The 25,728-nt window shown below is 40.3% G+C and overlaps 2 protein-coding genes across 2 annotated transcripts in view; one reads left to right on the top strand and one right to left on the bottom strand.

The window, feature by feature from the left end:
- wdr70 (WD repeat domain 70) overlaps positions 1–12,047 on the top strand; it is a 48,933-nt gene extending 36,886 nt beyond the window's left edge. The window contains exons 14-18 of the mRNA XM_028601792.1: positions 6,706–6,806; positions 7,318–7,397; positions 9,035–9,151; positions 11,005–11,167; positions 11,888–12,047. Of these exons, the coding sequence (XP_028457593.1) occupies positions 6,706–6,806; positions 7,318–7,397; positions 9,035–9,151; positions 11,005–11,167; positions 11,888–11,975 (549 nt within the window). The 3' untranslated portion in view covers positions 11,976–12,047. The remainder of the gene's footprint in view (positions 1–6,705; positions 6,807–7,317; positions 7,398–9,034; positions 9,152–11,004; positions 11,168–11,887) is intronic.
- A 2,938-nt stretch (positions 12,048–14,985) lies between these two features.
- On the bottom strand, positions 14,986–23,115 carry gdnfa (glial cell derived neurotrophic factor a). Its single transcript, XM_028601995.1, has 3 exons — positions 23,065–23,115; positions 21,933–22,163; positions 14,986–17,844 (listed from the first exon to the last, which is right to left on the bottom strand). Exons 2-3 carry the CDS (start codon positions 22,135–22,137, stop codon positions 17,297–17,299), a joined length of 753 nt encoding a protein of 250 aa, XP_028457796.1. The 5' UTR covers positions 22,138–22,163; positions 23,065–23,115; the 3' UTR covers positions 14,986–17,296.
- Between the last annotated feature and the right edge of the window lie 2,613 nt (positions 23,116–25,728).

Below are 25,728 nucleotides of genomic sequence, written 5' to 3' on the forward strand. Positions count from 1 at the left end.
TAATATTAGTTCCCCCAGCCTGCCTATGGTCCCCCAGTGGCTAGAAATTGCGATAGGTGTAAACCGAGCCCTGGGTATCCTGCTCTGCCTTTGAGAAAATGAAAGCTCAGATGGGCCGATCTAGAATCTTGCTCCTTATGAGGTCATAAGGAGCAAGGTTACCTCCCCTTTCTCTGCTTTGCCTGCCCAGAGAATTTGGCCCACCCATGAGAGAGAGACATCATGGCTTTCAAACGAGCAAAGTGGCAGTTGGTCAAGGCCACACCCCCCTCTCCCCCCCAAGGTTGAATTTTGGGAAAGAGACTTCAGATACAGTATTAGGGGACCACTAAGGTCTCTATAAAAGCATCCAAAGAGCACCATGTCATTGGACCTTTAACAACCCTCCTCCTCCTTTGCATCACCCCACCAATGTTTGTCTTCTATTTCACTTTACTAAAGAGGCTGAGCATTTGGAAGTGATTTTTCCATTGGCCTTTCACGTGTTCCACCATCCACTATTGTGAGAAACTCACAAAGCTTCAGCCCATTTTTTTACTGTAAAAATGGCAAAACCTTTTCCTGTCTGCTCAACCTTTGTGCTGCACAGAAATCCAGCAGATTTCCCATAAAATCCCACCAGATGTCACAAAAAGAAATTCATTCTAGAAATAGCTACATTCTGCCAATACATAAAAGCTTGAATTTGTGGGTGAACATGTTGAGTTGGGTGGCCACATGAATGGCACATGGGCTCAGAGAAAATATGTTGTGTTGCTCCTACAAATATTTGAATTGGCTGTTAATGATAATTAACATCACTCGTTGGCAACTGAGATCAATTACTGTGATATAGTAAAATTGCGTTGACATTTCAGTTTTCTTTTGGGCATTTTGACATCACTGGGCAAATGTTAATATATAGAGGTTTAGAGAAGCATGTACACAGAAGTTTAACGGGGCAATGGTTAGGGTTAGCTGCCAGATTGCCCAACCCAGACTATTTTGATGCACATTTTTGGATTGACCCCTTTCATGGTATTTAACTGTATGTTCACATTTGATAGTTTTCATGAAATTAATCATCTGGATTAATCCTCCCAAACCCACTGACCTTTACTCTAACAATCTGGTATTGGTAGCTTTACCCCCTTTTTTAAAGTATAATTTTGATGCAATGAAATTTAGTTTTGCTACAGATCCTTTATTTCTGGTTGACATGCACTCTGTGAACCTGATGAATGTGCTATTTACTATGTTTACATCAGCCGTCTGCTTCTCGGATGGCCTAAGAATTTAAGTGCAGTCTTTATAAAGTGGCGTACCAGGCAGGCGGGTGAAAGGAAGGGGCCACCAATCATTTCTAACTAAACAGTCTACATAACCCCAGACCTGGATTCTGGGGTACGCTTGGGAGCGGAGGCTGTTTTAGGCTCATTTGGTAAATACTTTGACACTGTTAAGCTTATCTTAGTCTATCAAAAGGGGAAGAAACCAGGTGAGACCATGCTGACTATCAAAACACTGAGCTTTTGGCTGGATTTCAAATGGAACTTAAACCTGCAGCCCTCATGCACATTCTGTAAATGTGTGCATATATCACTTTGTGCTGAAAAAGAAAAAAGAGCCCTGGCTTTGGATCTGTACTCAGTAAATACCTCTAAATCCTGAGTATCTGTATAGGAGTTAGTATTGGGAGAGTAAAAAGTGGCATCAGAGCATCCTTAATATGATATGCTTTGTGCATTTTGAAATCTGATATTAGTTTGACTAACGGGCGTAAGATTCTACAAACCCAAATTCCGATGAAGATGGGACGTTGTGTAAAATGTAAATAAAAACAAAATGCAATGATTTGCAAATCCTTTTCAACCTATTTTCAATTGAATACACTACAAAGACAAGATTTAATGTTCAACTTTATTGATGCCTGCAACACGTTCCAAAATAGCTGGGTCAGGGGCATGTTTACCACTGTGTTACATCACCTTTTCTTTAAACATCACTCAGTAAGCATTTGGGAACTGAGGACACTAATTGTTTAGCTTTGTATGTTGAATTCTTTCCCTTTCTTGCTTGATGTACGACTTCAGTTGCTCAACAGTCCGGGGTCTCCGTTGTTGTATTTTATGCTTCATAATGCACCACACATTTTCAATAGGTGACAAGTCTGGACTGCAGGCAGGCCAGTCTAGCACCCGCACTCTTTTACTACGAAGCTAGGCTGTTGTAACGTGCAGAATGTGGCTTAGTATTGTCTTGCTGAAATTAGCAGGGATGTTTCTGAAAAACGCATTGCTTGGATGGCAGCATATGTTGCTCCAAAACCTGTATGTACCTTTCAGCATTAAGGGTGCCTTCACATACAGTATGTGCAAGTTACCCATGCCATGGGCACTACGCCCCCCCATACCATCACAGATGCTGGCTTTTGAACTTTGTGCTACAAACAAATAACAATGCACGGTCCTTTTCCTTTTTGGCCCAGAGGACATGACGACACGATATGGCTTTCACTTTGCATGGTAGAGTTTTAACTTGCACTTGTAGATGTAGCGACGAACTCTGTTAAGTGACAATGGTTTTCCAAAGTGTTCCTGAGCCCACGTGGTAATATCCTTTACACACTGATGTCGGTTTTTAATGCAGTGCTGCCTGAGGGATCGAAGGTCACGGGCATTCAATGTTGGTTTTCAGGCCATGCCGCTTACGTGCAGAGATTTCTCCAGATTCTCTGAATCTTTTGATGATATCATGGACTGTATATGATGAAATCCTTAAATTCCTTGCAATTGTATGTTGAGAAACGTTCTTAAACTGTAGGACTATTTGCTTACACAGTTGTGGTGAACCTCGCCCCATCCTTGCTTGTGAACAACGGAGTCTTTTGGGGATGCTCCTTTTATAGCCAATCATGACCATTTAACCTGTTCACCTGTGGAATGTTCCAAACAGGTGTTTTTTGAGCATTCCTCAACTTTCCCAGTCTTTTGTTGCCCCTGTCCCAGCTATTTTGGAACATGTTGCAGGCATCAAATTCAAAATGAGTGAATATTTGCAAAAAAACAACAAAGTTGATCAGTTTGAACATTAAATATCTCGTCTTTGTAGTGTATTCAATTGAACATACAGTAGGTTGAAAAGGATTTGCAAATCATTGTATTTGCATTGTTTTCATTTACATTTTACACACCGTCCAAACTTAATTGGGGTTTGTAAATGATCCGAATAATTAGTTAAATATTTGTTCCTGAAGAACAAATTCCTGCAGTTGCAGCTAAAGAATCATTGATTAGCCCTACTGTGTATTTTATGATGTTTCTCTGCATGGAATGAGATTTTTGTATAAGGAGAACTATTTTGGGATCACCAGTTGCTATTAGCCCATGCTACACTAGGGTTTAATATTTTTCCCGAAAATGACATGAATCAGATCCCAAGAAATAGACAGCCCATATTCCGGGAATCCCGGGAAATGGCTGTGTTTTTTTGGTTTGTTTTTAGCCCAAGTAATGTATCGATATCATTCAAATATGCGTTCCCAAAATCCCAAACTGACATTTTTTTATATTATTTGTATCATTTTTAGGACTAAAGAACACCGTTTATGTCCATCATCAACACCGTTTGCAATGATCAATTCTGCTGCGTGATCAAGTGAGCTGCGTGCTGCAGCGTGACATCTGCTGCAGTGCTAATTATGAAATGCCAGGTGGAATGTCTGGGACTTGTCTCCTGAAAATCTAGGCAACCCTTATATAATCAGTGTTTTATAGAAATCTATTATAAAAACTAATGAAATATGGTTAAGTAAACCATTGAATGATTCCTAAACCATTACGTTGTCGAAATCCATTCTGTGGCTGTTGAGGATGAGTAAACTGCTGCAAACGGGAATAATCACTCAAAGTTAACCAAATATTTATTTATTAGGGCAGGGCCAAACAAAATTAAAGAAAATGATCCTCCGAAATGTACAATTGTGTGCACTGCAAAAAGACAGGCCTATCTTTAATGAATGAATGAATGTATTGAGCCTGTGTAATGATTTAGGGAGCCTGTATTACCTTAGCTACCGTCGCCTGCATCAACGTTACCGTATGAGAACAATAGACACGCACTCCTTGCCTTTTTTTTATTTTATTTTATTTCCCGTTTCCGGTCATAACCTTTCCCGGGAAATGGTTTTGATCAGATTTCCCGGGAATCCCGTTTCCGGGGATTAAACCCTATGCTACACCTACCATGTCATGCTTGATGGGCCTTTGATACGAATGGTCGGTCTTTCATCCTCAGTAAGAGCAGCCAAGCTTGAAAGGTATGAGGGAGGCCTTAACTCTGTTCTTTCTTGTGGCATCTTACCCGAGTAAATCTTGCATGATGTAAAAGCCAGTTGTTCCAGTAAGGCAGTTCACACTAATTACAGACTTCTCAGACATGTGCCCACTCAGTGTGTAGCTGAGGTGTTAGGTCTAGAGTTCTTCTACTGCATTCAGTTGGCCTGTGTGTAGCCAAGTCAGGCAGATTTGGATCTGCACATTTGGATCCACTCACCAGCAACTAAACAAGGAACACAGCTGTAACTGTTGTGTCCTATTAGTGCTGCATAACTTTATTTCATAATCAGTGTACATTTGGGCAAGTCGCTGTTGTCTTATTAATGGCGAATCAGCCTTTTGATATTTTAATCTGACGGGACATAGAAGGCTGTTACTGAAGAACTGACTGATTAAAGTTTCCTCCTTCATGATGTGATGTAATTTTGTGGACATGAAGCGTAAACAGGGGTTCCTAGAGTATAAACACGCTGCTCTGAATATCTGGAAAGCAGTTTTACTGTTGGACTGGACTGAGCTATGCTTGGCTCTGGGCTTCTCAGTGGATCCAGCTGGGGTGGGCCCCAATGAAATGTTCTGTTTTAGACTGCTCTGCTCTCTCTGTTTGTCTTGTTTCACTGCTGACAGAATGATTTGTTTGGGTCTGAAGAAGTTGTTTTCTGAGCTTGGCTGGGCTGTCGTTACCTGGCTGTGTTGTTTTACTTTTACTGCCGGATTTGGGTCGTGCTATGTTGTGTTGCCATACTGTCGAGCTTTGACAGTAACAAAATTCCTAACTGTTGTCTCTGCCTTCACTCGTATGTAGGAACACTGAAGCACATCCACAGTGGGTAGACTTCAATTGTTCATGATGCAAAAATGTTGATACATGTTTTTATCAGTGTTGAGCATTGTATGGGAATCTCCCTCAGGACAAATAAAAAGATTTTCACAGTTCTGAATTATTTGTTAAAATAACTGATTTTTGTATATGCTTATTAGGTCTGAGTAATTTATTGGAATTACTTATACATGTCATCTATGTACCATTGTATGAATGGAATATCTAAGTCCCACGTTAGGGACATCCGGTTTAAAGCATTTTCCAGATCTTCTCCCAGTTACAGCCGGCTCATGATCTAGTTGAGCAGATTAACCCTCATCTGGCCCATGAGCTACACACCCCCAAGCTGTCGGCCTGATAGTGTAGATACTGTATGCTTGTATGAGGTTTGTGTAAAATTTAAGCAGATTGTGAGCAATTTTCACTTCTACAGGCACAAATTCTCAGTTGTATTGCATACTTGTGTAAAAAGGATGGAACATGATAATGTTAAGTACATTTATTGACATGGTGAGAGAATTTTAATTTTATATAGAAAATTTGTAATATCTAATGTTTTATATGATTACTTGATGTCATATTCTATAGTTTTAATTGTAATATTGAAGTAAAACCAACTAGCCATGCCTACATTTTCTCTATGCACGAGGTGTGTGTGTGTGTGTGTGTGTGTGTGTGTGTGTGTGTGTGTGTGTGTGTGTGTGTGTGTGTGTGTGTGTGTGTGTCTCCTTCCCATGCTATCCTAATGGGAAGCTGAACAGCTGGGCGCTAAGCAGCTTTTACTGTCACAGAATCTGGACATCCCAGTCGTAGTCCTACCCACCCCCCATCCGACGCCCCTGTACTAGGCCCCTGCCCCCCAGATTGCCTACTCTGTTCCACATAAAGACAAACACTCACTCTCTCAAAAATTCTGTACAACTACTGGACATGCATACATGACACTCTTAAAAACAAGTCGTCAAAGGAGTTTGTAATGTGTGTGAGGAAAAGAGGCACTACTGCAGGAAGTGTAGCTCTCTACTGTAGCTCGCATATCTCAGAATGAACAGAGGGTCTTCATCACTGTCCAACAACTATGTAGATTTCTCTCTGCCCCTCTTTTGCTCTCTGTCTCTATCTCTCTTTCTCACACACACACACACACACACACACACACACACACACACACACACACACACACACACACCTACCTCTGGATAAATGTGGTCACATTTGCGTATTGGCACTGGGCCATCTGTCACACACAGACTGAAGGATCCAGCCCTCATCCCAACAACCAAATATAGTCAACTAGAGCAGCAGAGCACGCTGGGACTGAGCCCCACTGTACCACAACCAACCTGGGTCACAAACTCACAATACTTCAGACAGTAAATTATGATTGTTACCTTTTGTGCTGAGAAGCAGAAACATCCTTGCAAATCTGAAACACAGTAGAGAATTTCACAACCTGCTGTGGGCAGCTGTCTTAAAGCATGACCTCCTTTCCTCACATGCACCATCTTTAGTTACTGTACACAAAACACTTAACTATATCTTGCTGTTTCTGTCTTTCTATTCCAGAGCGTCGTACGCTGCCTGTGGCACCCAAAACTTAACCAGATAATGGTGGGAACTGGGAATGGACTGTCCAAGGTCTACTATGACCCTGTTAAAAGCCACAGGTATGTTCAGTTTAGACCTTTTTAGAAATAAGACCTTTTTATTAACAATTCTCATTAAAAGTCTAAAACCAATGATTAATTTATCCGAAGTTATTCTCTGTGTAGCCACTGCTTGAATATCTTGCCGCTATGCCATAGAATTCAATTGTTGAACAAAAACTATTAAAAACACATGTATGAGCCACACTGTTGCAATAGATAACGTATGTGTTCACTGCAATCAACACTGTGTAAACATAAGCAAACCAAATACCATAATTGATTGATTTTTTTGCTGTTCCCAATATATGTAGAAACACTCAATTACTATGACTCTTTTATGTTTGTTATGTTTTTTGGACAACAGCTCTGTGGCACCATGGTGTAAGCAATATTAGGCAGGTGCGGCAAAGAATTATTAGTGCGATAAATTCATTGTTGGTTTAAGTGTCTTCCGGTAAATAAAAATTATATGTTACGTGATAGGACACATTTAAATAGCCGCATTTGTAACCAACTGGCTCTTTTCCAGAGGGGCTAAGCTGTGTGTAGTGAAGAGTCAGCGGAAAGAGAGACAAGCAGAGACGCTAACACAAGATTACATCATCACACGTAAGTTCTTTTATGCCTGTTCGAACACACTCACAGTCTGTTTCATCATTATCTTCTAAGAATAATAGAATTTGCCAGTTAATAAACGTTAACTTAATTTCCAGCACTCTTGCCATGCATCGACTTTTCATCAGTAAGCTATTACTAAAGCAATTAAAGTGAAGTGCCTTTTCTCAAAGCCTTCCAGCAGTTTAGTCCACCTTGAGCCACTAACCCATCTGCTCTTCACATGATAAGGCACATTGTGTTACAATAACAAGAGAGAAACCTCACCAAAATAATGGCGGCCATCATGTGACAAGTAGACCATATTCTGAGCAAGGACAAACATACAAATCCTTGTTTACATTCTCTCTCGCACATGCAGAAACATTCAAACACACTCTATCTCATACCCAAAGCGTTGCAAGGAATGATAGTGTTTCCCGGCTTTCACGGGCCCATTAGCTGATGGAGCAGGGTGTGGATGAATGGATCGCCAGCCGCAGGACACTGTGCCACGTGGCGACCATGTGGTCTGCAGTCACGCCGGATCACGCTAGGGACAGCTGCCTCTCCCACCTCTACTGGCGTGATCTCCTGCTGGTCCACACGTCACACACACTAACTAACCCCCCACCTGTCATCCTGTCATATCACCAACACACGAGGCTGTCATCTCTTTTGTGCGTGCCTCACACTCCTTTGCCCAAAGACTAAGATCATCTACCTACACAAATGGAACAGTTCCCGAATCGTCGCCCCTGATTGGCTCTTAAGACCCAGTTCAGACGCCATTTATTGTTTGGGCTACTGCAGCCACTTCAGATACATCATGTGATTTCATCGCCATGCCAACAGGGTGTGAAATAGACAGGCATTTGATTGCCGCAAGCAGCGAGTGACGCACTTGATGCCCTGGCACTGGAAAATTAGAGGGGACAGGAAGCAAGTGATGGCCCATTGAGAAACGCGAGGGAATCTGTTAACAGTAACCTTTTTGCTTAATGTAGCATGGAGGAGAAGAATTAACACTGAACAGGGACAGGGCTCCTGAATGGAAAATCACTTTATCTAGCCCTTTACTAAAGTGTCTCTTTGTAACCCCTGTGGATAAGAGCAGAGCATACACTCACTTTACACAAGCACAAATGCTCTCTTTCTCTCACACACACACACACACACACACACACACACACACACACACACACACACACACACACACATACATACTCATGCACACGTTCACTCACACTCTCATGGATTTAAGTGCTGGGGGCCTTTATTGTGATAGTGTTCACAAAAGTGTGAAGAGTGGCAGAGTGATTGTCTGAAACTAAACATGGGGGATATAATGAATATGGTGGTGTGCACAATGGCAGAAAGGTCAACAGGTGTGAGTGTTTTTGTGTAAATGCTGCAAATCTTCTGCAAGTTGTAGTAGTGGGTGAGATTGTGTTTCTGCACTTTCTGTATGAATACTCAAAATAAAATCTCAGCTTTGCATATTGTCTTCATTTAGCGATCTAGCAGTGTGCATGAGCTACGAAACTCTGAACATATTGCCAGGTGCCCTGCCTGCTTATTTGTGCGGCTGTGTTATGTGATCTTGCAGTTACCTAAGCAACTTGATTATCATGTTTACCCTGTGTCTCCAGCTCATGCCTTACCCATGTTCAGAGAGGCCCGGCAGCGGAGTACACGAAAACAGCTGGAGAAGGACCGACTTGACCCAAAGAAATCCCACAAACCCGAGCCGCCTGTATCTGGACCAGGTGAAGTGCTTTTTTATTTTTTGCTTTTGTTAGTGCAAAACATTAACTTCACAGAATAAACAAAAAGTAAGAAGAAAATAGACAAAAGAGTAACAAGAAAGGCATGCAATAGCGTGTACAATAAGTGTCCCTAGGAGAAAAAACAACTAATGAGCAAAAACGCACAACAAACACTGTCATTTGAATGTGATGATAGTAACAAGGTACTGAAACAGTTCTACCGTTGTAAGTGTAGTAGAAGTCCTGTTCTTAACTGGATGAATACATGATTCAGTTTGAGGCAGATGTACAAATCCACAGTTGTTGATGTGTTCAGTATTATGCAATCCAGCTAAAGTCAAGAGCTATAACAGCACTGCTCCCACTTGGCCTCTCAAAGATTCATTGTAGCCTGCTGTTGTCTCATATTTCTTAACTGCTGGGACATCATTTTGCATTGTGAACTTACTCTGGAACCCATGGTCAATCTGTTTGTATTGTTAGTGTAATACACACGTTTACAAATGTCTCACTTATGCACGATCATGGATACAGTTTGAGTTTAGTTCCAATAAGCCAAGGTGCCAGACAACATTTCCTGCTTCATTGTATTCCAGCTGGCTCATTGCTGCTGTGTTTTCTTGTTATTTTCATTTCACTCAATAATTCCTTAAGTATGAATGTTCTTACAGCAATCTAATGGTTCCTTGGTGCAATACAGCGCAAATGTTTTTTTCTTAGATTGAATTTTTTTTAGACCTGGAACAAACAAAAAGTTTACAAATTTAAAAAGGGTTGATGAAAAAATGTTTTGCATTCAAATGAAGTTTTTGATATATATGATATGATATATGATCTATTCAATATATCAGCGTTTCTTTGTTTTACCTTACTGTCAAAGTTGTGTAGTGAAAATCTATTTAGACAATTAAAACACTGCTCAGCTAAATGACAATGAATTAGGGATCCCTGTGTATATATGTAAGAAAACATATAGAGTTACAGGTTGAGAGAAAGACAGAAACTTAAATTGAATTGTCTTAAAATGAAAACATAGGTCCGTTTTATAAAAACTTATTTACTTACTTACTTGCTAGCAGGCCAGTGGTTTTTAGACGACAGGCTGTCTTTATATTGTTTATCCTGTGTGTTTGTCTCGCACTTATGAACTTTGCATAAGTGGAAGATAATGTTTGGTGGTTGGCTGGATGCTTACAAGCAAAAGAAAGAGGTGCCTCTCAATCCCCCAAACAACTTCACTGTCCAACTGTGTGTGTGTGTGTGTGTGTGTGTGTGTGTGTGTGTGTGTGTGTGTGTGTGTGTGTGTGTGTGTGTGTGTGTGTGTGTGTGTGTGTGTGTGTGTGTGTGTGTGTGTGTGTGTGTGTGTGTGTGTGTGTGTGTGTGTGTGTGTGTGTGTGTGTGTGTCTTATCCTTGATCTTTTAAGACAACTGTAACAATGTCCTCCCTGGAAAGCAGCAAGTTCTCTTAAGTGCAGTCAAATACAGCCAACAGCACGGAAGTACTGTAACTACCGCAAAGATCAGTGTAGCTTTTACGCACTACTTTCTGGAGCAAGAACACAATACGTGTACAAAACAGAATTCTACCTAAGTAGAAGTCATAAAAAACTCATAATGTGATAGTATGTCAATAATAAATTGGCATAATATATTAGTATGCCAATTATTGGCATAATATATTAGTATGCCAATTTATATTAATAATTGTGTGCGTCTGTGTGAGATGGTAAAATAGTGTGTCATGCAGTGTTCACATTTTTAACAGAACAATTCTGCCATGCAACATTAAAAGAGGTGTTTGTTATGTACTAGGTCTAAACTGTATCTAATCCAGTAATCGTGTGTCCTGACAGGTCGTGGAGGAAGAGTAGCAGCTCATGGTGGCACTCTGTCTTCATTCATTGTGAAGAACATTGCTTTAGATAAAACCGATGACAGTAACCCACGGCAAGCCATCCTACGTCACGCCAAGGAAGCTTCAGAAAACCCTTACTGGGTTGCTCCGGCATACACACAGTAAGAAACCCTCATATCTTCAGTTGTAAAAAAAAAAAAATATAAATAAATGATTTACACACTCCCTGTCCACCTTACTGTCTTTTCCTTACTCATCTTCTCTCATTTCTGGATTTCATTAGTAGACAGGTGTAAGATGAGTATCGGGAGTGCTGCTAATGCTATTGTGATGGTAACTTGGGTTTCTTCCTACCGGTGTGACACACAAATGTTTAAAGAGTTGTACAGTTTTACAGGTACACTCTTCACACTGCAGAAAGGAAAGTAATGGACGACTTTAGATCGCTATCGCACTCAGACAGCTATGTAAACGTGGAGCAAAGTTGTTAGCCAAATGAAACAGACTGTTTCACATACTGCAAGGAAACAATCTCTAGTTAAACATATGATATTAGTGATATACATTATAGTAGATCATTCTGATAAAGTACACCACTTTTGCCTGGTTGCAGAGCTCTCTCAAGCAGTAGGCTAATCGTCATTACCACAGCTCTCTTTGCTTGGCTAGAATGATCCTGTAAAGGCAGGTCAAAATTTTGTCCAAGTTAAAGTCTTCTGTACCATTTTACTATCACATCTTCAGCCTGAACTAGTCTATCTTATCCTCAGTTGTGTAGAAGAAATCATTTGTCCACATTTATAATATTATAATAGTCTTGTTTAATCTGCAGTTGTCCGAAAATAAATGTCAAATCAAAACCCCTTTTTGTTTCCCTTTAGGACCCAACCAGAGCCTGTGTTTGCAGAGGAATCGGAGGAGGATGAGGAAGCTGACAAGGAACCAGAGTGGAAGAAACGCAAGATCTGAGGTGCCTCAACTGCAGCTCATCTAAATGGAATAGCAGACAGGGTGGGCTTGTGCTTATATATATATATATATATATATATATATATATATATATATATATATATATATATATATATATATATATATATATATATATATATATATATATAAATAAAATATCACGGTATTCACAAGTTCTCAGGATCAATCCCAAAACACTGAGTTATTGTCAGAAAATGTGCATATGAGCATTAATTAAGTTACTAAAGTGGATTGTCCTGTCCTCCCTCTCGTAATATTTATGTGCATGCTTCTGTGTTAAGGGGGTAGCACATAAATGTGCATGCATTTTTACTTTGCAAGCATAATATAGTTTTATACATAAAACTGTTCCTCTCATTACAATTCATCAACCCCTGGAAGAACTTGGCTTTTTACATCGGTTTTGGTTATATGGACTTTATTTTCATTATTTGCACTGTCTTCTCCTCCCACATCTCCAGAGTTTGCTAATGCCTCAGAAATTGTCTCCAGATTGTGTGGTCTGGTTTTGTTCATTAACTATGAAGAGCAGTTTTCTAGTTTGTAAAAAGTAAATTGCAAAGACGTACATAAACATGCAGTCAATTCTATTCTTTTTTTTTAAGGGTTTACACTTTTTAAAGCTGTGCAGTTTTGTTGGATCCAAAAATCTGCTAATTTAGATTTTTTTCCCGACATGCTGTATTTCACCTCAAGACATTTTATAAAGGATTTTGTAATCTCTTGTCAAATAGTGATATATTTAACCCAAAGTGAAGTTATAGATCTGCTTTTACAAGCTGTTCAAAGGAATTATTCTGGCAAATATGTTTTTATGAGGCACTGGCTTTAACTTGCAGATGTGCGATACACCCACGTTTTGACTCACTGCTTTTAATAAAAATGTTTTACAGGCTACTTTTCCACAGTTATTCAATTGGTAAACTTTACTGCAAGTGCTGCAATTGCTAATATTGATGACTACAAGAAATTATTTATATTTAAAATCTAAATAATGTTAAGGTTCACTTCCTAGCTGTCTCTGTGGTTTTTAACGTCATCCCTCAATCTTTGTCAGCAAATTGAAGTTAATGAAGACTGATATGCAAACCTGACTTAAACATGAACTTTCAAGCCCAAGTTTTTCGAGGTGCTCAAATAGCTTTCATACCTCAATTTTTAAGATAAAATGTAGGTGTGACTACAAACATACAGTATGTTTTTTTTTTTTGCATTGTCTTTGCTAACCACATAATCTGGAAATAACTGTACCGTATAGCACACCTATAACAGAGTGGAGCCATTTCTCTGTTTTCTCTTTGAATGACCTGTACAGTGTCATAAACATTTTAACTGACAGAGAAAACCACAACATACAGCTCTAATGGAACCCATGTTTGTTTTTTTTATACAGTGCATCTCTTTGCAATGCAACCTCTGCCTACAACAAAAAACTAAATATGAGTGTTTTTCAACTAAAAGTAGTTTGTAACAAAGACATTTGAATTTTACCGGGGTTTTTTTACTGTTTTTCCCACCCAATTGCTCAGTAACTGATATTTGATGGTTTGAGACATAGAAATTCTTTACACTCCATACCTGTCATTTAACTGGTGTTTCTACTCGGTCACTTAAAATGGGCGAAACGGTAGAGCAGTTTTTAATTCCTAGCCAACCAAAGTTACAAGCCAACAATTAAATGTCTCTGTGTTCTGGGAGACTTCCTGTGGCCATAAAATGAATATGAGACCGTGAAATACCAGGACAAGAAATATGGAACGACGATGTTTTTAAGAGCAACTAAAGTGGGGAGTTGAGAGGAGATAGGCTTCATGGGGCAAAGGCTGACGTCACACTCTTCTTGAGAAAGAGTTCTAAGCCAGCAGCAATAAGTGAGAAGTGACTGCTGTCTGACTCACTCCACCAGCATGTGATGACCCAGTTGGCACATGGAAAAGAGAAACTAAGTGTGGAGCTAAAACCATAGCCTCCAGGTGCAGACATTTTAAGTTGCAGACCTGTCAAAGGGTCACTTCATCCAAATTACAATGAAACATCTTCCCACAGTACCTGCAGGGGTATCTAGGAAAACTTTCTTTTTGTGGCCACCAGCAACCACTAATTTCTGTCAGCTCTAGATATCCTGTAGGATCAAATCATATTGAACTTGACCACAACAAGTAGGACCCAGATTTGTGGACTAAAGGATGAGGCTGACAATATTCTATATTTTCATAATTGGCAACAAAACAAATCTGTTATATTTTCTTTTAATACTGTCCCTGTCTGTGGAACTCAGTCACAAGGCCATTGGTTACTACTGAAGACATGCAGTAAAAAAAGAGAGCTGCAGAGTTGGGTGATAATTCTCTGTACGTTTGTCACTGTGAGCAACCTCTTTTACGTCATTTGATCTATTTATATAAAATTACTGATAACTTTACTGACTTAATTATTAAGCCAAAGCACTGAAGAGACATGCCATATTTTTGAAAACAAAAAGCATTTAAACATCGTTGATTAAAAGACTCAGTCAGATTTGGAATTTAACTTGTGACTTGTATTACAAGAATCTTCACTTGGACTTGAAAACAGCTTGTCGTACCTTAGCTATACATTATATGCACACCTTGAGCCCCTCCTTAATGACTTACTGTTTGTACTGCTGCCATCTTCTTGTCAGCATTTACAGATCTTTGCACAGTGGGAGCATAGCACCTTGATTTACTGTTCAGTGGTGCTTTATGTCTAGCTTTTGTTTACTGTAAGACCCTGGGCTAATGTTCAGGAATGCACGCCACGCAGTTGAGGCCATCTCTCAAATTTTCATCCTCAATTTTACATGATGCTTGTGTAAACACATCGCAGGCAAATTATCACCATCTGGCACTGGCGCATTATTGTACATGGCAGAATACCAGGAGACACGCTCATTTAATAGAAACAAGTTTAATTCTGTAAAAAGTTATAAAATGAATATTGTACAAAAATAAAGTTTGCAGAGAGCTTTGGTTCTGTAACACAAAACAAGTGAGACGACGTGACAGGTTTTTCACAGAGGTGTTGAAACAATGAGTGAAAAAGAAATCCAATCCCTTCTTTTATTATTAACACGGAGGATTCCTTCGCATCTTTACCTTTTGCTTGTTTACCTTTTAAATCCAAACCGGAGGACTAAAATTGCCAAGGAACAGTTGAGCAAACAGTCATGAAGATGAGAGGGCTAGTGGTCACAGTTTACACACTTAAATGTATGGTATCGGAGAGTAGCAAGGCACTCTAAGGCTTCTGGGAAGTCTCCTAACTGCACATTCTCATCTGGAAAGGTTTATGGACGAATCAGTTGTTAAAGGGGAAGATGATCCAATTGATGAGGTATGCTGTGATAAAAGCTCAAGTTTTTTTTCCCTCTCTGTGTAGTGTTTGGCCTAAATTCAGCTTGATGCAGTGGATTTGTTCTGTGTGCAGGGGGATTACACAGTAAAGCTGGCTTGCTTGCTGCTGGGTGGGCACAGATACCTTGGTCCCTAATCCGTGCTAACATCAAGACCTACCCGAAGGCTCTCTTTGTTCCACTTAAAACGATCCCCTCGCAGGGTCTTGATGGGCAAAGCAACTTGCTTTTAAAGAGTCACCTGTTTTCCTGGATTCATATTTGTGTATAGTTTGGGAATAAACTTGGCTGAACAAGTTATTACATGTAGAAAGCATGTTGAGGCTACCCCTTCCGTCTGTAAGTCCAAAACATATTCTTTTGTCCAAGCGTCTAGTCTTGAGATATTTACATCAGTTGTGCGATGACAGCAGCTACAGTTGCTAGATCTTCCTTAAACTGCCTTCACCAACATGCCTTTGCCTACAGGGATATTTGGTTAAGACTCATGTTAGAGGATCACTTTCAAATCCCCTTTCAGGGAGTAAAACCTGTCTGTCAAAGTCAAGACAGAAACACAAGCAGTCTTGTGAACTTTAAAGCCTATTGGGACAGGAACCACTGCAAAGCCGTTGCTCAGACTTGGTGCAAGGCCAGACTGAGGTTTTGGGTAATGTATGCTGATAGGCAGGCATTCTAGCAGCTTCTGTACTCTGGGCATCAAAAGTTGGATCCTAAAAGGCACCTGCAGATCCTTGGAGAGACCACTACTCTCATGTTGATTTTAGATTTCAATTAAAAGATGTGATGACTCCTATTTGGAGTGGCATTAAATCTATCCTGGGTAGATTAACCTGACAATTGTCTTATAAACAAACAACAAAAAGTAATATGCTGAGAGAGCAGCATCTGAAGTCCACCCTGTGTTAGCATGGTCACATCGGAGAAAAATGAGGTGAAATTTCCCCCAAATAATCTACCCTGTCGTCTCTCAAAATTCTCCAAAACCAATCAATTCAATCAAAAATATTCTATTGGTCCCTTTCTCTGTGGCTCTTTCTACCCTTCTCTTAACTGGATAGCAATTGATGATCCTTTGGAGTCATGAATTGACAAACTCTGGAATCTACAGTAAGTGAAGCGAATAAGCATCATTAAGATGTGTGGGAGAGTGTTTAGCAGTTCTGGATCACCTTTTTTAGATTTTGCTTGAGAAATTGCTCCACATTGGCATCATCCAGGACAAACAAAGCTTTTAAATAAATAGGAAAAATTACAATTTCTTTCATAAAATGGATTGAAATAAATAACAATAAGTTAATTTGCATCTTAATAAATATACCTCTTACACACACGTGTATATGTATATACGATTGGATTTTATGTAGATATGTTGCACCAAAAGTCTTTGCTGAACTGTGGTGTGGTATTTGTCATCCATTGGCTCTGAATGTAAATGTCAACATCCAGACTGCAGTGGAAGTGATTTAGACTGCAGCTGAATATACTCCTCAAATCTTCACGTTCATCATTCATTCATGTTCTATGGAGTCAGCTATGGAAAAACTGATGATCCTGGGAAAAGGAATTCCTCCATGAAAAAACAAGCCAACTTAGCCAGTAGGTTTTTTTTTTTTCACGGTCACCTTATAGACCGCACAGTTAGCAAATATGGACGTGTAACAGTGTCTTTTCTCCTGCAAATTGGTACAGGTCTCATACATTTCTGCATGTGTTTGATGGAACAGTCAAATACTGGTCAGGGGTTCTAAAGGACTGCACATGGACTGTACACTTTGCTTCTTTAACGGCTGTTGCATCATCTTTGACCACTACTGACAAAAATGAGAAACCATACACTCCCGCTCCGATCTCCTATGCCCATTTCCAACAAAGATCCCACCAGCTGATCCTTAGTTTACTGATGATGGTCTTGCCTGTCACTTCCTCAGACACAGCCACACTTCCTGGCAGAATGCTTCTTCAGCGTGTGATACACTACATTGTCGTCCAAGAAAGATAAGTCATCATCGAACGCGATTGGTCGACAACAGGTGCGAGACGGCGTGTCCTTGTCTAACTTCTTGTTGTGTGTGAGGTTGTTGAGGATCTTGTCATAGTTGGTCTCCGCCTCCACGCAGGGGCCGCTGCAGTACCGGAAGATCAGCTCCTCCTTAGTCTGGTAGCCCAACCCCAAGTCCGTCACATTGAGGTGGACCTCCTTTAGCAAGCAGCCTCTGGTCTGCACAGATATCCTCTCCTTCCCTTTGTCGCCTCGCCCTCCTTTACCACCTCGACTACGACCACGCCTCCTGTCGCCATGTCCTCTCCTCTCGCCTCTCGTGCCTCCTGTGTTTGCTGCGCCCCTCTGTCTCTGCTCCCTCCGTCCCTTGGATCCCCCGCTGGGCTCTGACGATCTTCGGAGTCTGCCAATGGTAGCCTCAATAAAATCCATTACGTCATCAAACTGCTCTGGATAGGGACCTGCGATGTCATCTGAAAGATACAGAAGGAACAGATTCACTTATAAAACTGGTATTAAAATAATTTCATCACTCAGATGGACATTCTGAAATGTTATCAATGATCTAGTGCTTTCAAAGACTGTATGAGCAGATTCAACTTTAAATATCCCTGTGGAAAAAAACAAACATTAAAAACATGAGTGTTGACACATATGAGTGGATCGAAGTAAGAAATAAATCACATCATGTTAGATGAGACTAGAGTTGCAAAGGGTCAGAACATTTCCAAGGGGAAGTTAAGCTTGGTTATTTGGGGAATATTTGCACAATCATAACTTTAAAAAAAAAATAATAATAATGAAAGTAATTTAAAAAAGAACTTAATAATGAACTTATATGGAGGAAAACACACATACGAAAGGAAAACAAGGTCTTACGGCAAGTTTTGGTCAAAAGTAAGCCAATTGAATTGTAACCATGCACTGCATTTAGCAGCACACTCTTTCATCACATGTACAGATAATTGGCCAGTATCTCTTTAAATAGGAACTCAGCAAAGTTACAATCCTCTGCATGCACAGTGCATTCTCCCATCACATGCACAGCCAACACTACACTGTTTGAGCCAAAGGATGACATGCTTTTATGTCAGTTTTGATTATATCACTGGAGTGGATATGTTTTGTATAAGATTTCAGTCAACCAGCAGATAGTAGAGCAAAGTACACAGTTTAAAACTTGTTAACACCTTCTGCTAGTTTTTGCTAGCTAGCGGTTACCATGTGGGATATAGCTTGATTGAGCTAATTGAGGAGTTTTCATTTATTTCCATTCATTCTTCATTAACATTTCTTTTATAAATTAGTTGTTTAACTTTAAACCCTAAGTTTGCACACAGCTCACATTATTGGCTACAATTTTCAAAGTACCTTTCCCTATCAGTTAATCTATCTTGTTGCCTAGCTAACTCCCTACATGGAAATATCACACTTTATGTATTTGACAAATTAATGGATTATGTTTGGTCATGATAAAAAGATTAGTTCTTATCTGCCTACAATATTGTAAATAAGCCTCGGCAGATAACTCCTATATTTCCATAAATTCCTGTTTTTTCCCATAGAAGGTTTCCACCTTGAATCTTCCTGGAATTTTGCAACCCTAGATGAGACAAACAATAAATGAATGGAAAAATGTTTATATACAAAAACATGACATATAGGGAATAAGGAATAACTTAAAGGAAGAGAAACAGGGAGACGGATGGCTCTGTCCAACAGTAACACAATCTGCCTACCTCTAAAGATAATTAACATGTTATATCTTGTTTATTTAATCTTAACCCTAACCCGAAAAAGCGTATTTCACAAAATGTTGAAATACTCCTTTTAAATGCACGAACAAAGATACTTACATAACATGCAGAATTGAATAAATGCACTTCTATTAAATCAATTCAAAATACATGCAGACAATGTCCTTAAATACTGAGAAATGTGCAGATCAGAAACCGTGCATGCTGATTTATGGATTAGTCTCAGGCCGAGGAATGCAGAAAGCAGTCCAGAGTTCGACGTGCAGGTGCCCTTCTTTAACTCTTTTCATGGGGATGAGTTGGAGGCTCAAGGTAAGAGAGTGTTGTCAATTTCATTTTGAGAATTGTTGTAGTCGGAAGAAGAAAATTTTTAGACTATTTCGCATTCATAACATGGGCTGGCACATTGCCTACATTAGGTTAGAAACTCACAGAACCTGAGTTGTTAAAGGTTGTTCAGCTATACCGCTTTAGTTAACTCTGCTTGCCTTTACACACCAATTGCATGTATTGATACTGATACAGAACAGACCAATTACACCACCAAGAGACACAGTAAGAGATTGCTTTTCAGTCATTTCAGTTTTTCATGGATGTCATTTTAGAATGCCAAGACTTCAAAGGCCAAATAAAAGGAAATCATATGCTTTGAGTCAATTAGATGAAGCAGATTGTAGTCTGCTGGAAACTCAAAACATGCACCAGGACAGCTCCACCATCTGCTGCGCAGAGCAATGAGGACTGACTGAAAATCTTTGACCCTCCTCCTGTGTTACATGTTGATTCTTTTTGACCCTCCTGTGTTACATGTTGATTCTATTATGGCAGACTGATCTCATGAAATGGCATATGTATGACACGCCAATTCCTATGCGATTATTGGGATGTTATCAAGACGCATACTCGCTTTTTAGTGTTTATCAACGGCGTTTGGCCTCCGTTGACTTACATTACCTTACGATTGCGTGTGAATTGACGCCGTAGCGAGTAGTATGAAAAGGCAAAAATCCAGTTCTTCTTTTCCTAAACCCGACTCCGTTCTTCTTTTCCTAATCCCAACCGTTTCTTCTTTTCCTAAACCCAATCCGCATTTCTTTAACTGTGTATGCGTGTGACGTTTCCGAACCCCCAACTGTAGCCTCGCGATAACACGCCACGTGGCTTTAGAAAGTGCCACGTGGCTTGTATGTTTACACTGTGACGTTGCAGACTGCCGTCTGCTGTATACAGCGTAGACATACACGCGGATAGCTCAAAATGCGTACAGGTAACAGGAAAGTGCCGTCTATGTTTACGCAAAGTAAAGATATCACTTATGGAGTTATGGATTATGGAGTAAAGTCTCTCCTATTCCAACGGCTGCAGGTCTGGCAACAATAACCTACGTATGAGAATCATAAGGACATATTGTTCTGAAATGAAACAACTAGTCCAACTTTAATTACATTGACTGCATGTGTCTGTGAGTGTATGCATGTGTGTCAAGAAGTCACGGCAGCGGTGTGCGATGTATGGCAGGTGGTGTTGTGGTTAACACAGCCTCTCTATTGCAGTGTCACCTATCTCTCTTGTCTTACCTTCTCCTCTGGCAGCGCAAAGGCCATCCGATCCGCCTGCGTGCCACAGCTGATTGGGCCGCTGTTTGCATATCAGGTGAGCCTGGGACAATCTGTTTAGACACACCTGCCCTTTGATTTAGACACCTCTTATTGTATGTCAGCTGACAGGCAGGGTGGCTACAGTGGACACCTGCTGACAGACTGTGCCGGTGGAAGCAAACGGAGCGAAGCATGCTACAAATTGTGCCATCATTTTGCAGTCATTGGCTAAATACTACAATACCAGTCTCCTTGTGGAGCTGCTGCCTGCAGATTTTAGCCTTTAAATGTACGAGGAAATCTTTTTCTTTGACACCCGCAAACCAAAAGACCCATCCCCTCTTGGAGCTACAGTGTTGTTTTCAGTATTAATGCACAGTTAATGGTCTTGGGTTACAAAGCACATCAGTGATGTCACCACGGTCCAAACAAGAATATGAGGTGACAGGACAAACATTTGTCCAAATGTTCCATTCCTTATCTAGTTCTTGGCTGCGTCGACATCTGTGTGAAGATAATACAGTGTCACATTGATCCAAACAAAATAAATTCCTGCCCACTGTCGCTGTTAAAATGAACATAAACACAGAACTCTCACTTGATGCTTCAAACGTCCTGGTGTTGTCCAGCCTTTTCCCTGGAAATTCCTGCGACCTGGTTCACACTGCCTTCTCTAAAAACCATGATTTCTGACTTTTGGCAGGTGGGTAAAGGTCACGGGTCTCTAGAGGCAGAGGTGAACATAAACAAAGGAAGAAGGGGAAATGTGGAGAGGGACATCTGGGATCGGAGCTGCTCATACTCTTATTCATGCTGCCTTGTTTTGACATCAGTGTGATGTAACCCACAGCAGCAATAAAACACAAATTAAGATCTTCCGTCTGATAACCTGCCTGTCTGAGAGCCTTATCAATGTGGGACTCTCCACTGTTGGCTCAATCCTGGCTATCACTTTGACTGCTGTTTCTCAAGTGCAATTAGTGTTAATTACTTGGCCAGCAAACCAAATAAGGCCAATTCATGTCTGAATTACCCTTATACAAAATGCCACCTACAGTATGAGCTATATGTTCTACTATTCCTCTCAACAGTCAACACATGGCCCCCAATTGGGCCAAATGTGGGCCAACCATCCGCCATTTAAGAAACTATCACAGTGACCGCACATGACAAAATATTTTTTTCAAAACATGCCATGTGCCTTACATTGATCCTCCATGGCGATATCCTGCAGGTTGTGGTCTTCACGCTGGAACGCTGGCTCTTCGTCCTCCACAGACGGGGACGCAGAATCACTATAGCTGCTGGGGAAAGAAGTCCTCTTGGCTGGCTGAGTGTTTTGGTAGAGAGGCCGTGTAGCAACAGAGCTCAGGAGCAACAAACACGTGGCCAAAACATCCCATAACTTCATCTTAGACTCAGTTCCAATGAAGAAAGCTGCAACAATAAGAGAGGCTATTTTATTTGAAATAGTTAGAAACAACAAAACTGATTCGAAATAAACTAAATAAATAGAATCTAAATACAACCACAGTCCAATCAGAATGTAGGCCAACTCTTGTTTATAATGAAGTCATCAAAGAGTTTGAAACGGTGTGGCCAGACTTACCCTGACTCATTCTGTATTAATAACTGTGTCATCATCACGTCAAGAGGCTTTGATCTGCACTTTGTCTCTGTCTCATAATGGGGTTAGTTGTAAATATGAATATTAGAGTAAACATACCAGAAAATTCTAAATTAATTAATCACAGTGAAATTAGTCTTTTATGCAGATAATGTCAAGTTATCCATACACAAATATAGAAAGAATAATGCGTAATGTGCGTAAAAGTATGTTTTTAAAATTACAAACATTTGTGATTACCAGCAGCCTCCTATTTATTATCTACTGACCTATCATAAATAAAGATAATATAAGATGATATATTCATGTTGTTGGGATTGAGCTAGTTGTAATGAGGCACGGAGGGTGCGCCTAACACAAAACCTGCCTTGGTTAAAGCATGCACCAAAGCGTGTTGGCAACGATAGCCTAAATAATAGTGAGTTGGCCAGATGGCGATCCCTAAAGCTTACGTGACTCTGTCTAATGGCATGTTGAGTCTGCAGTAAACCTAAACAGCTATGCATGGATAAATAATGGGCTTAAACGTGCTATGCAAAAGTCCTAACAAATGCACAAGTTGCATTTTTCCTTTTGATTTGCTATTTCAACGAAAATTACTGAAGTGAGGCTCGCATGCCCTTTGCGCACAAATAATCTGAGGATATGAGAATATTTTATTTTACACTCTCAAATGATAAAACGAATATAGGCCTATGTTGCTTTGCTTACCTTAAATATGGCCCATGCAGACCTGAAACTCGCTTGGCTGTTATTGTTAAAATCCAAAACAGAAAACGCGACTCATTTAGTGTCACAAGCTGAATCAGCTGCATGAATCGTTCAACAGCCACAAACCGAAAATGTCCTTAAAACGAGTTCAAATTCGGTTCATGTCCTGATAAAAATAACAGCTAGCAGGTGTGTTTTTCATACTCCGATCCGGCGCAGTAACCAAACCATGCGTCTTTCCACACTTTGGAGTCCAAAGGTAGGTGTTCAAGAGAGCGGACCAAGTGCCACTGCGCCTTACGGGGTACAGTTGCAGTCGCTGATTAATTGGATGCTACGTTTCCACGTTGGAAATCCGAGAGAGTTCCACCATCTCCGAGTGAAAGGAGTCCAATGAAGACATCAGCGTCTCCAGCGCATACGCGGGGCGCAAAAAGGTGCACAATATCTGTTTCCCAGAGCGCAAGGAGCTCTTGTCTGCCTCTTGATAAAACTGTTAGAGCGCCGTTATATCCAGAGCTACGTTAAATGTTCATAATCGCCAACATCTGACAATATCTTGACATAGTAAACGACACAGATGGGGGTAGTTATTCTCCATTTTTCTCCGGCTCAGCTAGTGTCTATGCAGCTCGAAGAGTTTCCACACGCGTTGTCCTCATACTGGACCGAAGCAGGACAGATCTCTGTGCATAACACCGCACCAGGCGCAGAGGGCAGTTTGGAGAGATTTATAGTTAAGTGCGCTCTGACGTTTGGGGCAGTTGGTGTCCGCCCCTCTTTTATATATCCCCGCAAGAGCAAACAGAGGTCCACATACTTCTCCAAACCACCCCTGGAGCCCCGTTTGGAGGAGCGCAGTTTTCAGATGTCTTGGGGATTATGTCACACATCCTCATGTCCTCGGATTAGATTTCAGTATGCGGAATGCGATTTGGAGATGTTCTGTTGCGATGCATGTTTCTAACCTGATCTCCGCGCTCTCTTTTGCGCACCGGTGTCAAGTTCCGTCTGATGGCTACACGCATCTCAAATTTAAGAGTCCCACTTCACTTGCTATTTACTAGAACCTATTTGTAAATACGTGAGAGGAGCATGTAGGGCACAGTGGACACTTTGATAGGTTATGTTAGCCTATAATGTAGGCAATTTATTCCATTCCAGATTTATTACATACTCATATACACACCTTGGAGCATGGTCATTCAATAAGCGGTTTCTTGTCTAGGTGAGCCAGGGGCACGCACAGACCACAAAAGAAGGACTGAACCAGCCATAAAATGTGGCACCTGACAAAGCCTTTCCATCACCCTTTATGATTTACAAGTTTCACACCCGCCTTTCATCTTCTGCAGAACTGAATTCCACAGTCCTTTAAGAATTAAACTCATTTTGTGTTCATGTGCCAAAAGAGACCGGCTCCTTCCAACAACTAGACACTTGCTTTTCCAAGAAGCTTTCTGGTTTTAATTTAACAAATCCCGCTAAAGATGGCTGTTCAATAAAAGGAGAGAAATCCCAGCACTGACACTTTAAATCCATGCTGACTTATCTGTTATTCAGTGGTATTAAGGCTCATATTTGTTTGCACATGGACTGAAGCTTCTTGTCAATACATGTTTTCTTTCAAGCAACTTATGCGTGCCCTACCCATTCTTAAAGTATCTGCATCTTACTGAGCCAAGTCCTCATTGTATGGATTCCTTTCCGCCATGTTCTTACATGGTTTCATTGTATCAACTGACAGTTACTAATGTTTTGTTTGTTGTAATAGAATCCTCTGAATTCAGGTAATTGTTTTTTGTGAATTTATGGTCACTTGGCCTTGACTTTTACCTCATTTCACAGAGCGTAATTGTTTTTTACACAATGGCAAAACGTATCTTTGGTGTTTAGAATAAGTTCAGAGTATAGATTCACTGGTGAACTTCTCCTGTTATTTCTGCCCTGCTGTTACTGGACCAGATCCACTTCAACTTTTTAAACTTTCAAACTATGAATTGGATTATTTAACAAATGTCTTAAGAAAAGGGTATTTAATATCATTGCCTTCGTCATTCAAAGTTCTAGACATAACTTTAAATTGAATGACTTGGATGTTCTGTATATTAGCTGTTCTGTCATAACCCAGTTTCTGTGATTTAGGTGTTGCAGCGGTCCATCACATCAGCAGTCATAATTCTCTCTGCCCTCGTGCCCTCACTGAAGCATCAAAAGAGTTCAGGGTAAGTGGACAACTCAGCTAAACTATAACCACTCAACATATTTTTACAAACCAACAGAAAAAAGAAATTGTTGGTTCAACAGTAATATTAAATTGTTCTGAAAACAGCTCTCTGCAATGATTCCGTGCCAGTGCATGCTGGGATAGCCTCCAGGCTCCCATTTACCCTGAACAGGAATAAGCAGGTAAAAAGAATGAATGAAAGGAAATCATACTTATATAAACAAGTTTAAAAGCATGAATGTAATATGAACTGGCATACAGTACATTATAATAAACCATTGAGTCATTTGAAAGCAGAGCAGAGTGTTGTCAGGACTCTGTGTTGTTCTTCAAGGTTACTTAAAGTGCATCAGGATGTGTTTAGTAAAGTAAGAGTTGAGAAATCTAAATCTGCTGCTACTTACATTTACAATTACATATCTAGTTAGAACACTGAT

The sequence above is a fragment of the Perca flavescens genome, chromosome 16, assembly GCF_004354835.1.
Source record: "Perca flavescens isolate YP-PL-M2 chromosome 16, PFLA_1.0, whole genome shotgun sequence".
NCBI classification, from domain to species: Eukaryota; Metazoa; Chordata; class Actinopteri; order Perciformes; family Percidae; genus Perca; species Perca flavescens.

Coding starts and splice junctions, on each gene's coding strand:
- gdnfa (XM_028601995.1), bottom strand. CDS start 22,137: ATGAAGTTATGGGATGTTTTGGCCACGTGTTTGTTGCTCCTGAGCTCT. Junction 17,845..21,932: donor TATCGCCATGGAGGATCAAT/GTAAGGCACATG, acceptor TGTATCTTTCAG/ATGACATCGCAGGTCCCTAT.